This window comes from Vulpes lagopus, chromosome 4, assembly GCF_018345385.1.
Source record: "Vulpes lagopus strain Blue_001 chromosome 4, ASM1834538v1, whole genome shotgun sequence".
NCBI classification, from domain to species: Eukaryota; Metazoa; Chordata; class Mammalia; order Carnivora; family Canidae; genus Vulpes; species Vulpes lagopus.
Genome location: NC_054827.1, coordinates 45,632,163 through 45,647,423, shown reverse-complemented (window position 1 = coordinate 45,647,423; position 15,261 = coordinate 45,632,163). Strand labels below are relative to the sequence as shown.

At 38.3% G+C, this 15,261-nt stretch overlaps 1 protein-coding gene across 1 annotated transcript in view; it reads left to right on the top strand.

Moving 5' to 3' along the window:
• AKR1D1 (aldo-keto reductase family 1 member D1) overlaps positions 1-15,261 on the top strand; it is a 35,815-nt gene that overhangs the window by 9,103 nt on the left and 11,451 nt on the right. Inside the window, 4 exon segments of the mRNA XM_041751051.1 lie at positions 6,913-6,990; positions 14,154-14,263; positions 14,979-15,030; positions 15,032-15,145. Of these exon segments, the coding sequence (XP_041606985.1) occupies positions 6,913-6,990; positions 14,154-14,263; positions 14,979-15,030; positions 15,032-15,145 (354 nt within the window).

The window sequence follows — 15,261 nt, the reverse complement described above, 5'->3', positions numbered from 1 at the left end:
AACCCTAGTTTTTGATTCATAATCCAATGTACTTGCTATTATATCTTGTCTTTAACTATAGTTTAAACTCTCCCCACCAAACCAATGTGTAGTCCCCCAACTATACTCTACATTTTAGTTACCTGGCATTCAGACACATCCTTCTTCCTGTTTACAAAGTCATGAAAATGTCCCTGCAGAACATAATGCAACATAATATATGCAACCGAAAACTTACTCATCCTCCACCCCCTCCAAAAAAGAAATAACCCAAAGAATAGTCAGGTTCTTGGAGCTAGATCCAAGGGCAGGGGATCTATGTAATATCTATTCCTCTAGTTCAAATTCACTACTTCTTTGAACTTTCTCAATCTGTGGACTTGTTTATTTAACCAGCAACAAACAACACACCTATATGTACATATACACTGCTAAAGAGCAATCACTGCTTTAAAATTTCATTGAGGGCAGGAGAAATTGAACAATGAAATTGGCTACTTGTTCACAAGGTAAATCAGATTCTGCTGCTAGTCAGAAAGAACAAAGACTCTGCCATTACAGTGGCCAGAATTCCTTTATGTGACCAACCTGGCTGCCCCTATTCTTTCTCTGGAAATACTTTCCTTGTTGGCTTTCCTCTGTAGTCACATCCAAGATGGGCTTTGGGAAAAATTGCCCTTTTGCATCCTACTTCATGAAGATAGAAGTTTGGAGACTTCACAATGGCCTTGGTAATCATAGGCTTTTACTGGTCAGGTTGAGATTTAATGGACAAGGCAATATCCCTTAAAATGTAATAAGCTTTCAGTAAATTTACATTCAGTCAGGTCCATGAATGAGTAATTAAAACTAAAAATCTAATAGGGTCACATTTCTTATATCTAATCCGTGGCCTATGGTTTCTGTCTCTTAGTAAAGAAGCTTCTTGTTTTATTCATCTGCCTCACGTTTAGCTTACTGACCTCCATCTGATTGGAAATACTATAAAACGGGGGCACCTGGTAGCTCAATCGGTTAAGCATCTGCCTTTGGCTCAGGTCATGATCCCAGTGTCCTGGTATCGAGCCCCACATTGGGCTCTCTGCTCAGCAAGGAGTTTGCTCCTTCCTCTCCCTCTGCCTACAACTCCCCCTGCTTGTTCTCTTTCTCTCTTTGTCAAATACATAAATAAAATCTTAAGAAAAAGAAAGAAAGAAAAGAAAGAAAGAAAGAAAGAAAGAAAGAAAGAAAGAAAGAAAGAAAGAAAGAAAGAAAAAAAGAAGAAGAAGAAGAAAGAAAGAAAGAAAAGAGAAAGAAAAAGGAAGGAAGGAAAGAAAGAAAAGAAAAGAAAGAAATACTATAAAACAGGCAGGCACAGTTAATGTGTTCCTTATACCCAGTCTGCAATTCACTGGATGCCCCTTTGTCTAGTAGGGCATCTGTGGCCTGAGATCTTATCTTCAAAGACAACCAGCATTCTCACAAAGTCCAATACTACTTCCCTCTAGGATTCTTACCTTCCTTTCTTGGCTGTCACTAATTTATCTATCTCCAGAAGGCTCAGATATGAACTTCTGTCATTTTGGATGACATCCAGAAGTACGAAGTACCCATTTTAATAAAATGTCATGGGCAGCCCCGGTGGCGCAGTGATTAAGCACCACCTGCAGCCCAGGGTGTGATCCTGGAGACCCGGGATCGAGTCCCACGTCGGACTCCCGCATGGAGCCTGCTTCTCCTTCTGCCTGTGTCTCTGCCTCTCTCTCTCTCTCTCTCTGTCTCTCGTGAATAAATAAATAAAATCTTTAAAAAAAATAAATAAAATAAAATAAAATGTCATCTTACCTCTTGTCTTAACAAGCCCAGTAGCAACAAACCTCTTTCAACACATGCCTGAAGACTACAAAATGGCCAGAAAATTCTAATACCTAGTGGTTTTCTACTACGTCCCCTAAAGCTCCACCATTAGTAGGCCTATTTGTCTGAGACTCAAGACAACAATTTAACAGATTCTATGCTCTTACAGAGCAAGGATTGCCAATTCTTAGCTGGAGGGGGGATACTTCTCACTGTCCACTATGCCATGTTGACCTAACCAACTTCTCATTACTTGCCATACCCCAAAATCTTTGAATTAGTCAGAACTTGTTTTTATAAATGGCAGAAATCCAACTCAAGGTGATGTTAGCTAAAAAGGGAGCCAGGAATTCCAAGGGATATCTAATTCAGGCACAGCTGGATCCAGAAATTCAAACTATGTATCTGGCCCTTTATCTCTGGTTTGGTTGGCTTCGTCCTCAAAAATCCTTTTCTGCTTGATGACAAAATGGCCATTTACATGCCAAGCCTACATTGTCAACACAACATGACAATTCAGAGAAAGAGAGACCACACATTAAACCTCACAGAGAAATACTGACTAACCTTCCTTAGGTCATGTACCTGTTACCGACTAACCTTTGCAAAAGGCCAAACTGGGGACTGACTGACATCTTTGACCGAGAATAAGAGCTGGGTCAACCCACCCAAAAAACATGGAAAGGGCTCCTCCAGAGGAGACAGCACAAGTATGATAGAAAACAAAATAACAGATTTCTACTGTAATTAATTAGAGGCCACTTAGCATAGTGATAAAGATCATGGGTTCCAGGGGGGATCCCTGGGTGGCGCAGCGGTTTGGCGCCTGCCTTTGGCCCAGGGCGCGATCCTGGAGACCCGGGATCGAATCCCACGTCGGGCTCCCGGTGCATGGAGCCTGCTTCTCCCTCTGCCTGTGTCTCTGCCTCTCTCTCTCTGTGTGACTATCATAAATAAAATAAATTTTAAAAAAAATAAATTTCTTAAAAAAAAAAAAAGATCATGGGTTCCAGAAGCAGGCTGCCTAGTTTGAATCCCAGCTCTGTCACGTACAAGCCAGATGACTTGGTTATCTGATCTTTTCCATATAGTCTTAACATAGTAGAGTGGACAAAGTCTGTATGGGCTTTGGAGTCACACAGATGAGGGACTTATTTTCAGCTTTACTACCTACTAGCAATAATCACTTTGATCTTTCTTTTTTTTTTTTTTGGTTCTTTCTGAACTTCAATTTCATTATCAGTAAAACGGAGACAATGGCAACTAACTTGACAAATGTTGCGAGGAGTCATTAAGATTATATATGTGAAATTACAGGCACAATATCTGACATTTTATAGATAATATTCTGAAATGTTTAGGTAGAAGGGAACCTTAGTATAAGATATCCCAACAACCTAATTTCACAGAAGAGAAAGTTGAGGCCCCAAACAAGGAAGTAACTCACTCAGGTTTAGTCCATTAGAACAGGACCACAAGGTGGGCTCCCTGATGCCAACCCCATAACACTGCCCCTCTGTTTTGTCCTCATGAACCTAGCAATCCCAATACCCTGTGGACTACAGTGATTTTTTAATTTCACGTTCTTGGGAGTTATAACCTCAGACCTCATCCTCACACAACTAACTTCACTCATATTCAAAGAGTAGATTTCTACACTTAACTCTTAAAGATTTGGAAAAAGCCTATGTCTAAAAGTGAGAAAATGAAATTTACTTTCCTGTGGCTGACCGATGATGTGTAAAATCTTTTCGGGAAAGGTAAACAGAAAATTTCCACTCCTATTCTTAGATGGGGTCAAGGCTCAAGGATACAGAGAGAAGGTAAAATTTTTAACAGTGAAAAATGACACAGTATAATGACATTACTTCCCAAATGAACCTGTAATTCCAATAATTGAGAAATCAATCTTCAAAGCCAAAATATCACATGCTTTTTTAAAAATATTTTATTTATTTATTCATGAGAGACACACAGAAAGAGAGAGACAGAGACACAGGCAGAGGGAGAAGCAGGCTCCATGCAGGGAGCCCGACATGGGACTCAACCTGGGGTCTTCAGGATCACAACCTGGCCTGAAGGTGGCACTCAACTGCTGAGCCACCCAGGCTGCCCTCTCCTGATCTTTTTTTTTTAACAAGAAACCTTTCTTGCTAAAACATTTTAGCATTTTATTATTTTTTGAATGTCAATTTAACAAGCAGACACAATTTCAGAACAACAAAATACCAGAAAATCACAAGACATTTTTAAGGATTTTTTTTTAAAGATTTTATTTTAGAGAAGAAAGCACAAGCGTTGGGGGGCAGAGGGAGAAGGAAAGAAAATTTCAAGCAGACTCCATGCTGAGCACAGAGACAGACGCAGGCCTCCGTTCCAGAATCCTATGATCATAACCTGAGCTGAAAATGAGCATGACGCTTGACTGATTCCACCACCCAGGCACCCCACAATAAAACATTTTTGAAAGATGAATGAAGTTCATCCTGCTGAGCAGGAATGAGAGTCAATATCATGAGTTTTTAGAGGGTTGGATTATTCCAGCAATGGCCTACACTAAAGAGCAAGAACAGAGGACAAAGACAATGGTTTTAGCAGGATGAATGGACTAGTAAAGTAGACACAGCAGAAGCCTAAGGGAGGCATCATGGAAATATTTAATATGGGTGCAGGCTTGATAAGGACTTAATTAAAATCTGGAGAGGTAAAAATTATTTAGCAGAGTTCAGAATTGAGGCATAAAGCCATTTCTGAACAGAGGTAAAACTAGGATATGCAAAAGGCAAGAAATATGGAGAAAGACTGGAGTGAAAATGTGGGTCATAAGTGTTGAGAGGTTAAAAAGCTTAGAAATCAGAGATAGAAAGGGCAATTAACATGAGTGATTATGGGACATCAAGGGGAGAGGAACCCTTTTCCCGCTCTCACTCATTGAGACAGGCAGAATTGAGAAGAAATTATTTTCACTAAAGAGGACAATGAAGAAAATGTTATCACCAGGGGGAAGTTTCATTCAGGTGAAATGGCAGAAGGAAAATTTTTTAAATATTTAAGAATATAATTGACTTTGTCCAAATGCTTGATTTTCAAAAAAAAAAAAAAATTATCACCGTCTACAGACTTCCATGCTATCATCCACAGCTAAAAGACACTTTGTCCCATGTTATTTGATCTGTTTCAATACAGATGACTACTACCTTTTTCTTTAAACATTTTCAGCTTATGGTTCTATTGTATCACCCTCTCCAGATGCTTTGACTGCATCTTCCCTGCCAACGTCCAAACGCCATTATGCCCAGTACTCCCTCCTCAATATTGCCTTACTGAGCCACACTTTCTCTACAGGTGATCCCATGGATTGAATACCACTTTATGTGCTGATCCCTCCCAAATTTGTCTGCAGCCAAGACTTCTCTCTGAGCCTCTCTCAGACTTCTCTGTTCAATTACCTCCTCAAATACCCACTGAATGTGGAAATTGCCATTTCAAACTCAAAATATCCAAAATAAAACTCTTGATTGCTAGCCTAAACTCAGGGAATGATCACCACTAGCCAACCGAGCAGCCTAGAAATCATCTTTTATTTCTCTCTACCCTATTTCCAAGCCCATAAGAGATGGTTTCCATTTTTAGATATAGTGAAAGAGGAAAAATCTGAAAGCCAACAGTCAGTCTTAGTTGGAAAAGGATCACCAAAAACCTAGGTTTGATACTGAGATAATTTGTGAAGTAGAAAACAGATGCTAAACTCCTGGAGGTCCCGGAAAGGGAAAGAAAGAGCCACTGGGCAGATTATTCAGAACCAAGAAGTAATGTGCTAAGTTTTTCCGTATGATTAGGGAGTGTTCCATTCATTAGCTACACTTTTCTTAGCTGAAAAACTTCTTTTCACCCTTAAGGATGATCCTTGTTTTCTTATTAGAGTGAAAAATTTGCTGTTCTCAGGATGCGTGGGTGGCTCAGTGGTTGAGTTTCTGCCTTTGGCTCAGGGCATGATCCTCAGTCTGGGGATCGAGTCCAGTATCAGGCTCCCTCCAAGGAGCTGCTTCTCCCTCTGCCTATGTCTCTGCCTCTCTCTGTGTGTCTCTCATGAATAAATAAAATCTTTAAAAAGAATTTGCTGTTCTCAACTTTGGGCTTAGGGTTAAATCAAAACGCTGAGCCTAAATATCCTAATTCTCAACTTCTACTCTTTATTTATGAGTAATTTTGTTATTAAGTGTTAGAGTGGCTGGTAATGAGGGTGGCAAAGAATTGCACAAAGAGTGGAGCAATAAAGAGGAGAGTTTATTCACTCTCCAAGGGAGGAGAGGAACCAGACATCTAGAAAAGTGTTGGCCCCAAGTTTATGTCAAGCTGGGCCTTTAAAGGAGTTTTGAAGGATGTGAGAGGATTGTAGCTGTACCCATGGGGGAATTGGTGTGTAGAGAGGGGATCAACTCTTAGCCAGGTAGAGCAAGAAATGGCAGGTATACTGGCTCTGTCCAGGAGTTGTCTGAGATGTGGATCGTGGTCAGGCTAGAGAAGAATATATTTTGTGGTTGAAGTTTATTTCTCAAGAATGTAGGGCACCATGCCCTAGAAAAACAGAGTTAGGGCCAAATGCAGACACCTGTTAGTTTTGTCTGTGTCATTGGGGTGAGGTGGGAGGGGGTAGTTGAACAGATTCCTTTTATTATGAGAGAACTTCATGGTTTAAGAACAATAATAAGGGGGCAGCCCAGGTGGCTCAGTGGTTTAGCGCCACCTTCAGCCCAGGGTGTGATCCTGGAGACCCGGGAAAGAGTCCCACGCTTGGCTCCCTGCATGGAGCCTGCTTCTCCCTCTGCCTGTGTTCCTGCCTCTCTCTCTCTCATGAATAAATAAATAAAATCTTTAAAAAAAAAAAAAAAGAAAGAACAATGATAATCTGTCAATAAATAAAGGAAAATGAATGCCAGAGTGAGATGAGACTAATATGTCATATTTATTATACATAAATAATTAAAATTGAATTGCTTTCCAAGGCCCAGGGTATATGGTATAATGACAACTCAAATGCCATAATTTTAATTCCCAGATATAAATGAAATAAGTTATACTCATTCTTTTTTATAGCCTGGAGATGAAATCTACCCTAAAGATGAGAATGGCAAATGGTTATATCACAAGTCAAATCTGTGTGCCACTTGGGAGGTAAGTTCAAATGGGCCTCTTTTCTTGAAGACTACATTTTTAAACTGATCTGATTATTTCTGTTCAATTTATAGAGAGATGCAGCCTTTACTCCTAATGTATAGTAATAATTGGAACAGGTATTTCTAATCATAAGCAAAGATGTGTAAAATCCCCATTTCTGCACACTGAAAAACTCTTGATTTTGTTTTGATGGAAAAGAAGAATGCCAAAGAAGAGAGAAGTGTAGAAGGAAAAAGAAAGTAAAGTTCTAATGTAACCATAAATAAGACTATATCAATGAGATAAAATCACAAATTTTTGAAATTTCTCAAATTGAATTTATGAAAATCAATAATATGATGTTTAAAAGAAACAAACGTAAAGTGATACATGAAAAACTGAGAAATAATTCTGGTTCCAGTTCTGAACAAGTTGATGGCTCCTTCCCCAAAATCATAAGAGTAGGAAAACTGGGGAAAGTAATTAAGGAAACCTATATGGATTCATGTTGGGGGTGAGGGGTGCAGATCTTTCAACTGGTTTGTTTATGAGGTAATATGGCAGCTTTTACCTAGAGTAGAAGGCAGCCCAACAAGCTGCAAGAGGATAACATAGGAAAGGACCTTAGAGTTCTTTTTGCTCTTCCTTCTCTCCTGCTGTAGCCTTGGAACAAATATTATCTGCTCCACACATATAGAAACTTAAGACTCATGTTCAGATGTCTTCAGGAATCAAATAAGAATAGCACTGAAATCCCGCACTTGTGAGAGGCTGAGAAAAACATAAATTACTATCAGACCTCTGGCCACCATTTCCCTCATTCTCCCATTCAAAACTCCAAAGACTGGGAAATTACACTCTAACAAGTACCTCTTTTTTTTTTTTTTTAAAGATTTTATTTATTTATTTGAGAGAGACAGAGAGAGCAAGGAGAGCACACCAGCACAAACAGGGGGGAGAGGGAGAAGCAGGCTCCCCAGTGAGCTGGGAGCCCAACATGGGGCTTGATCCCAGGACCCTGGGATCATGACCTGAGTCAAAGGCAGAAGTTCAACTGACTATGCCACCCAGGCGCCCCTAACATGTACCTCTTTCTAATGGACTTCCCCTCCACCCTCCGTAGGTAATAGATGATTATCTGAATTGCAGAGTTATTTTGAGGGGTGAGAAGCCATTGATTGGGTTTTCTGATGCCTGGGGATCTCCACCCAAGAGACCGTACACTCATTCCTGACCTCATTGTAGACGGCTAGGTTTGGAGTCACGTGTTCCCTTCCAAAGGACTGCCTGATAGCATAGCCAGTATCCTCAGGAAAAAAATGTGTTAAAACTCCCAATTACAAGGCATTCATTTTATAAAGAAACCACACATCTCAATTAGAGATCCAAACATAAACAGATGACCAAGAACTTTTAGCTTTTTTAGCCAATTAATATAACAAAGGAGATAAGAAAAGATGCTAGCAATATGAAACAAGAACAAGAATATACTTTTTTTAAAAAAGTGAAAATAATACTTAGTAAAGTGTAAAACAATGCAATAAATGGGATTAAAAATAGAATGGATATAAACAAAGAAAAAATTATGAGATTGAAAGATCAGAATGAGGAAACTATCCTCCCCCCAAACGTGAAGAAGGAAAGGACAAGAAAATGTTTTAAGTATGAAAGAAAGGCCAAGAGTTGTAAAGGATAAAATTAGAATTTCTAGCATCCATACAATAGGAGTCTCAGGAAAAAAAGAAAGAAAAAAGAAAAGGAGGTAATATTTGAAGAAAAAAAAAAGATAAGGTGTGGATCACCAAAGAGAAAAGAGAAGAAAAACCTTACCTAGGTACATTACAGTGAAATTTCAGAATATCAAATATACAGAGAAAATGATAAAAGTTCCCAAGTATAGCAAACAAGCCAATAAAGAAAAAAAATGGAAGAAACAATAATAAATCAAGAAGACAGGAAAAAAAGAGGAAAAATGAATAGATGGAAAAAATAGAAAGCAAAGAGCAAGATGAGAGATCTTAACTCACTTATAAAAAAATAAATAAAATAAACTCATATTAATAATCACAATATATGTAAATGGTCTAAACAACTCAGTTAAAAGGCAGAGGTTTTCAGAATAGATAGAAAGCAAAACCCCACTGTATATATTATTTATAAGAAACCCATTTTATTTTTTTTATAATAAATTTATTTTTTATTGGTGTTCAATTTACCAACATACAGAATAACACCCAGTGCTCATCCCGTCAAGTGCCCCCCTCAGTGCCCGTCACCCATTCACCCCCACCCCCCCACCCTCCTCCCCTTCCACCACCCCTAGTTCGTTTCCCAGTTAGGAGTCTTTATGTTCTGTCTCCCTTTCTGATATTTCCCACACATTTCTTCTCCCTTCCCTTCTATTTCCTTTCACTATTATTTATATTCCCCAAATGAATGAGAACATACAATGTTTGTCCTTCTCTGATTGACTTACTTCACTCAGCATAATACCCTCCAGTTCCATCCACGTTGAAGCAAATGGTGGGTATTTGTCGAAGAAACCCGTTTTAAATAAAAAGACACAAATAGGTTAGAAGTAAAAGATTAAGAAAAAAAGTAAAAGGATAGAAAAAGATATACTAGGCTTTTTATTTCCTTCAAAAGAAAGTTGGAGTAGCTATTTTAATGTTAGCAAAGGTTTCAGAACAAAAAGTATTACCAAAGATAAAGAAGTGTGTTTATCCTAATAACAGAACTTAGTAACAGCACCTCATAACAGAACTCCAAAATACATGAATCTTAAATGAAGAGAACTGAAGAGGAGAATAATCTACAATTATAGTCAAAGATTTCAAAATCTCTATCTCAATAATTGAGATAATAAGTAGACATAAAATCTATAGAAGAGATTTAAACATTATCAACCGGGGATCCCTGGGTGGTTCAGCTGTTTGACGTCTGCCTTTGGCCCAGGGCATGATCCTGGAGTCCCAGAATCGAGTCCCACATCGGGCTTCCTGCATGGAGCCTGCTTCTCCCTCTGCCTGTGTTTCTGTCTGTCTGTCTGTCTCTCTCTCTCTCTCTCTGAATAAATAAATAAATCTTTAAAAAAATAAAAATAAAATAAAAATTAAGACATGCATAGGAAAAATATTGGAAAGAAATATATCAAAATACTAACTGGTTAACTCTGCCTGTGAATTTTACAAGTGAATTCTGTTTTCTTCTTTATGTTTTTCTATATTTTCCAAATTTTTTGTAAGGAGCATATGTTATTTTTATAATCACAACAAAATATTGTTAAATGGGGATAATGATACTCTCTTCACTCTACTTCATAAAACACTAAGAGGCTACATTTAAAAATGCCCTTAGGGTAAAGATTCGTGTATTGGAGTTATGGTTGACTTGTTTGCTTGATTCATCATATGTAGTAACTCAAAACAGTCTTGTTTGAGTTCATAACAGAAAGAATGAATTATTACCTATCATGACAATAGCCCACAGCTAAAATAGAAGTGTTGCTGTATTTAGAAGGATCATTTCCTAATTGACACCTAAGCCAACACTATACCATATGCTCTAAGGAGCAGAGAGCAACAACCCTTGACTTCCTAATTGATCTCAATCTCTCCCTTTATTCCTACCCTAACTCTCACCAGCTCATCTCCCTCCTGCACCCCCAAGGACAATATTTTGTTATAAAAGGCCAAAATGACACACTTTTTCTTACAAATATACAAAGAAAGATGATGCTTTTTGACCTCAGAAGGAAAAATGGAGTAAGAATTTGACAGTGTGTCTTCTCATGCCAAGGAAGAAATACCCTGATAGGTTGGCACAAGAATCATGAATAGCTTCACAAATGTACCCTGCAAAGGAAACAAGACATGTGGGAAGATCATATCCCAGGCTTGTTCATTTGCTTCATGATATGGAAAGCAGAGTATATCAATACTCTTGAGATGGTACAGATCAAAGTGCAGGTCTACTGGCCACCTGCCATTACCCTATGCCTGGGGTATGACCACCTACACTCCAGAAACACACGTTTAGTTCAAGCAGCTTTCAGCCCAGGAACATGATGACATATTGTGGGCATTATACAGGGTGGTCACAAACTTATATATAAGGGATACATACCTGAAGACCTTGTGTAATTCATAATTCACATATTTAAAAACTAATTTTCCCATTAGAATAAATCAAAAGCAAATTTGCAAAATGTTTATATTTCTTCAAAGACTTTATGAACAAGGGCACAAAGAATATTATCTCACTCTGTACTCATTCTCAGAGCCTGAGCATTCCTTAGTACTACCTCTGATGCCTGTCTACACAAAGGTGTCTCCAGGCTCCATCCCTCACTTAATCTCTCTGAAAGCCTTCCTAGTGGGTCATTTGTCATGCAGTGTTTTCCCAGCCTAATTCAAAGGAGACTGTGGCTCTACCTCAGGCCATTTAATCTCACATACCTAACTCTAGTAACAAATGAAGGGAGAGAGGTGGGGAGAAAGGCAAGATCTCCAAATTCTTCAGTTTTTCCTAACCCTATTCACTATGCCTAAATCACAGGTGTCCTGACTTCGGAATCTATATATATATTTTTGAGTAACTTAAATGAAAATTCAACACACTTCTTCTAAGAAAGACACAGAATGAGGTTACTGTCTTCCTTCACAGGGTCTGTCTAAGAGAGAAGGGTAGGAGGAACAGGTCATAACCATCATTCATTATCAGCAGTTCCAATTTTCAGAAAGTAAGCTATAAAGGGAAAAATAGTAATGCAAATTAATAGTCCACTTTCTGGCACCACCATCTTTAAGAAAGTCAACTCAAAAAAAAAAAAGAAAAAAAAAAAGAAAAAAAAAGAAAAAAAAAAAAACAAAAAAAAAAAAGTCAAGTCAAAGAACTCACCTGTTGTAAGAGCCAGCTTAACTTCACCTTGTGAGATTCTTGATATCTGAAGTTCTGCACTATCAAATAGTGTTGTAAAAGCCCCAGACATGTCAAGACACTGACAAGTGACCTCAATTTTACAGAATAAACAAGAAAAAGTAAAGACTGAATCTCCACTAGCCCATCCACAAAGGGCTATAACCAGCCCCTAAGAAAGACGGAAGTAAGTGTACTTAGATATGCTTCACCTTGGAAATGAGTTAGTTCAGGGCAATGATGACATCAAGTGACAACAGAAACTATCACTACCCTCTACCTGAAACTGAGCATCCAGTGCCAGCATACCAAACAAGGATCATCCACTGGCCTGAAATGACCCCACCAAGCTGCAGCCCTCATGAAGCCCCTTCCTAAGATGCTGCCTTGGTCCTCTCTGTATTGTTACTGTTTTCATTCAACAGTCATTGAGCACCTGCCTTATGCCAGGCACTTTGCTATGCTTTAGACATGCATAAGAGACCAACGACAGATACAGCCCTTCCTCTTAGGGCACTAGCCACCTAGTGGGGAGCAGATATGAATCAATCACAAAAGTTATTGGTAATTAGAAACTTAGATAAGTGCTCTGAAAAGAAGGAATATGGTTCTCTGTGAGTTCGTATGCACTTGGATCTTATTATCTACTCCCACCCCCAGAATTTCCCTCACTGGGTGTCTCTTTAGTGATATGCCCTAGGATTTTTACCTAACAACTCTCTATGCAAAGATTTATATTATATTGTTATGCTGTTATTTGAGTTTATATGTTAACTCAAAAGTTCTCATTGAGCAGATGTTTCTAGTATGTTGCCCAATGCAACTCTCTCTAATCTCCCAGATTTCAGTTCACAGATTGTTCAGTCATAGATTCGATATGCACTTATCTATTTGTTCTATTTCTAATTGTGATAGCCTTATCATGCACACATGTCGCATAAGCCATATGAAGTCCTTTTTCAAAGAGTAGGTTATAAAACGTTCAATGTGTTTATGAACACACACATGCACATATACATATGGATGTATACCTACATACTTCTACATATTTAATAAGGCCAGAGACATGCAACAGCACACCAGTCTGATTAGAAAGGAGTCCTTAAATTTTGTATTTGGAATGAGCAGGTGGGCATTAAATTAAGGAATTCATACTTAGTTTCTAAGCAGTGGAGTGATGTGATAAAAACACATGTCTTGGAGAGACTGGTCTACCAATAATAGACAAGATTGGAAATGAAAAAGTAGAGAGCGATGTTGGAAGTCAGAGAGATAAAGGAAGGAAACACTAAAGAGTGTGATTCCTGCCTTTTTTTAGTCTGTGTTACTTTCTAGAATTATTTAAGAAATGTTCCAAGGGGTGGAAAGCCCACAAGTGTTTCTTAGGATAAAGGAACAAGATTATGTCAGAAAAAAAAAAAAAGTGTATCAAATTAGAGAACAGAAAGAAGAAAGAAGACCCACTACAAAGAGGCCCAGTTTACCTTTGCCACTTCATCAGTAGCATCTCCTTGTGCCTTAGAAATAAAACTCACCAAATACTATTCCAGACAATCAAGATAAGTATATACTTCAATTATTTTAATTCAGCGTTGGTTGATTTTAATCCAAAAAGGAAAGAAAAGCATAGGTCAAATATTACCATAGTGGTTAAGAAGACATGTTGAGAAGAACTTTATGACACAAGCACTTTTTAATGCAGGAATCTTGCCAGTAAGATACTGAAGATGAATGCAGGCCTGCACTGGATAGTGTAAAGAACTCTTGGCCAAGACGACAAAATTCATCTTTAAATTTCATTTTATACATGCTCTACCCCTCGTGAAAATATTCTTAGATGCCTGATAGCTACAGAGAGAGGGCTTTTGCAACATGTCACTTCTACTTACGAGGCTGTAATCTGAACCTTGAGACTGCTTTTTTGTTACAGAAAAGTGTATTTGAAAAAAAAATGTATTTGCTAGAATGGTGACTAGTTAGGTCTGTTCCTTCCAAGTTTTAAACTATGCTAACTTGACAAAACTGAATTTGCTCCCCACTGATTTTAGGATTATTCTACAGATGGTGACCTCACTAACCATGTTTTAATTAATCTCACCAATAAACAATGCCAACTTCCTTGTTAGGAATAATATTTAGCATTTGCCTCATTATCCATAATACTTTTAAATGGGTTTTATTGAAGAAATTTTTAAAAACTGTGTAAAACTGCATTCACTCCAAGGCTTTAATTTTGTGCTCTGCTCTCTAATGCAACCATGTAGGTTGAGTGCCATCCGTATTTCACCCAGCCAAAACTCTTGAAATTTTGCCAACAGCATGACATTGTCATTATTGCATACAGCCCTTTGGGGACTTCTAGGAATCCAACCTGGTAAGCGATGCTGTATATCTCTTCAGCAGTGTTTCCTTTGGTGTAGAGTATGAAACTGATGTGAATTACTTGGTTGGCAAGATTATATGGCTCTGTGATTTTAAGAAAGTAACAAAGTCTTTGAGTCATTCTCTATATACACAAATTGGAGCTAATAAAACCTTCCTCACAAAGGTGGTGTAAGAATTTATTACACTGTATGTATGAAATTACCTAACAATGCCTGAAACATGGGATACCCCCACAAATGTTTAGGTATTATCTGACAGTCTCCATGACCATATCCTGAAATTTTAGAATTTTTTGATTTCTGTATTCCAGTATAGCACTTCTGCTGTGATGTGTTCCATAGGCTTAAGTAGAAATTTTTCTACGTGAAGATGACTCTAATAGTTGTGCCTCTATTTCTTCCACTTTGGTCTTCCTGCCTTCCCCATATGCCTACTTCCAACCCAGTTCTCTCTGTAAGACCCATCAAAGAAATACCATTTACGCTCCGAAAGAGGCAGCTCTATAAATTTGCCTCTCTTGATCTTTTCATGTTAAAAGCAACTCTTCACTGAGTGCTCTGCTCTCTGAGAAATTGGTTACAGGTGACCTGAAGTGGTAGGTGGCCAGGGGGATAGGGAGCCAGAGGAGGGAGGTGATTGACTAACCATCTGTTCTCATTGCTTGAGCTAAATATGATGCAGGTTTTGATTTTTTTTTTTTTAAGGGTGAATATATCTTCCCCACCTTTGCTAAAGGATGAACTTCTTAACGCACTGGGGAAAAAAGTACAAGAAGACAGCAGCTCAAATCGTTTTGCGTTTCAACATCCAGAGAGGAGTGGTTGTTATTCCTAAAAGCTTTAACCCTGAAAGGATCAAGGAAAACTTTCAAGTAAGAGAACTGCTTCTGGAAATGTAGAAAGTAGAGTTGTTTTGTTTTGTTTGTTTTGTTTTGTTTGGTGAATTTTGTGTCAGATTACTAAGAAACTTGTAATGCCTTCGTATTTT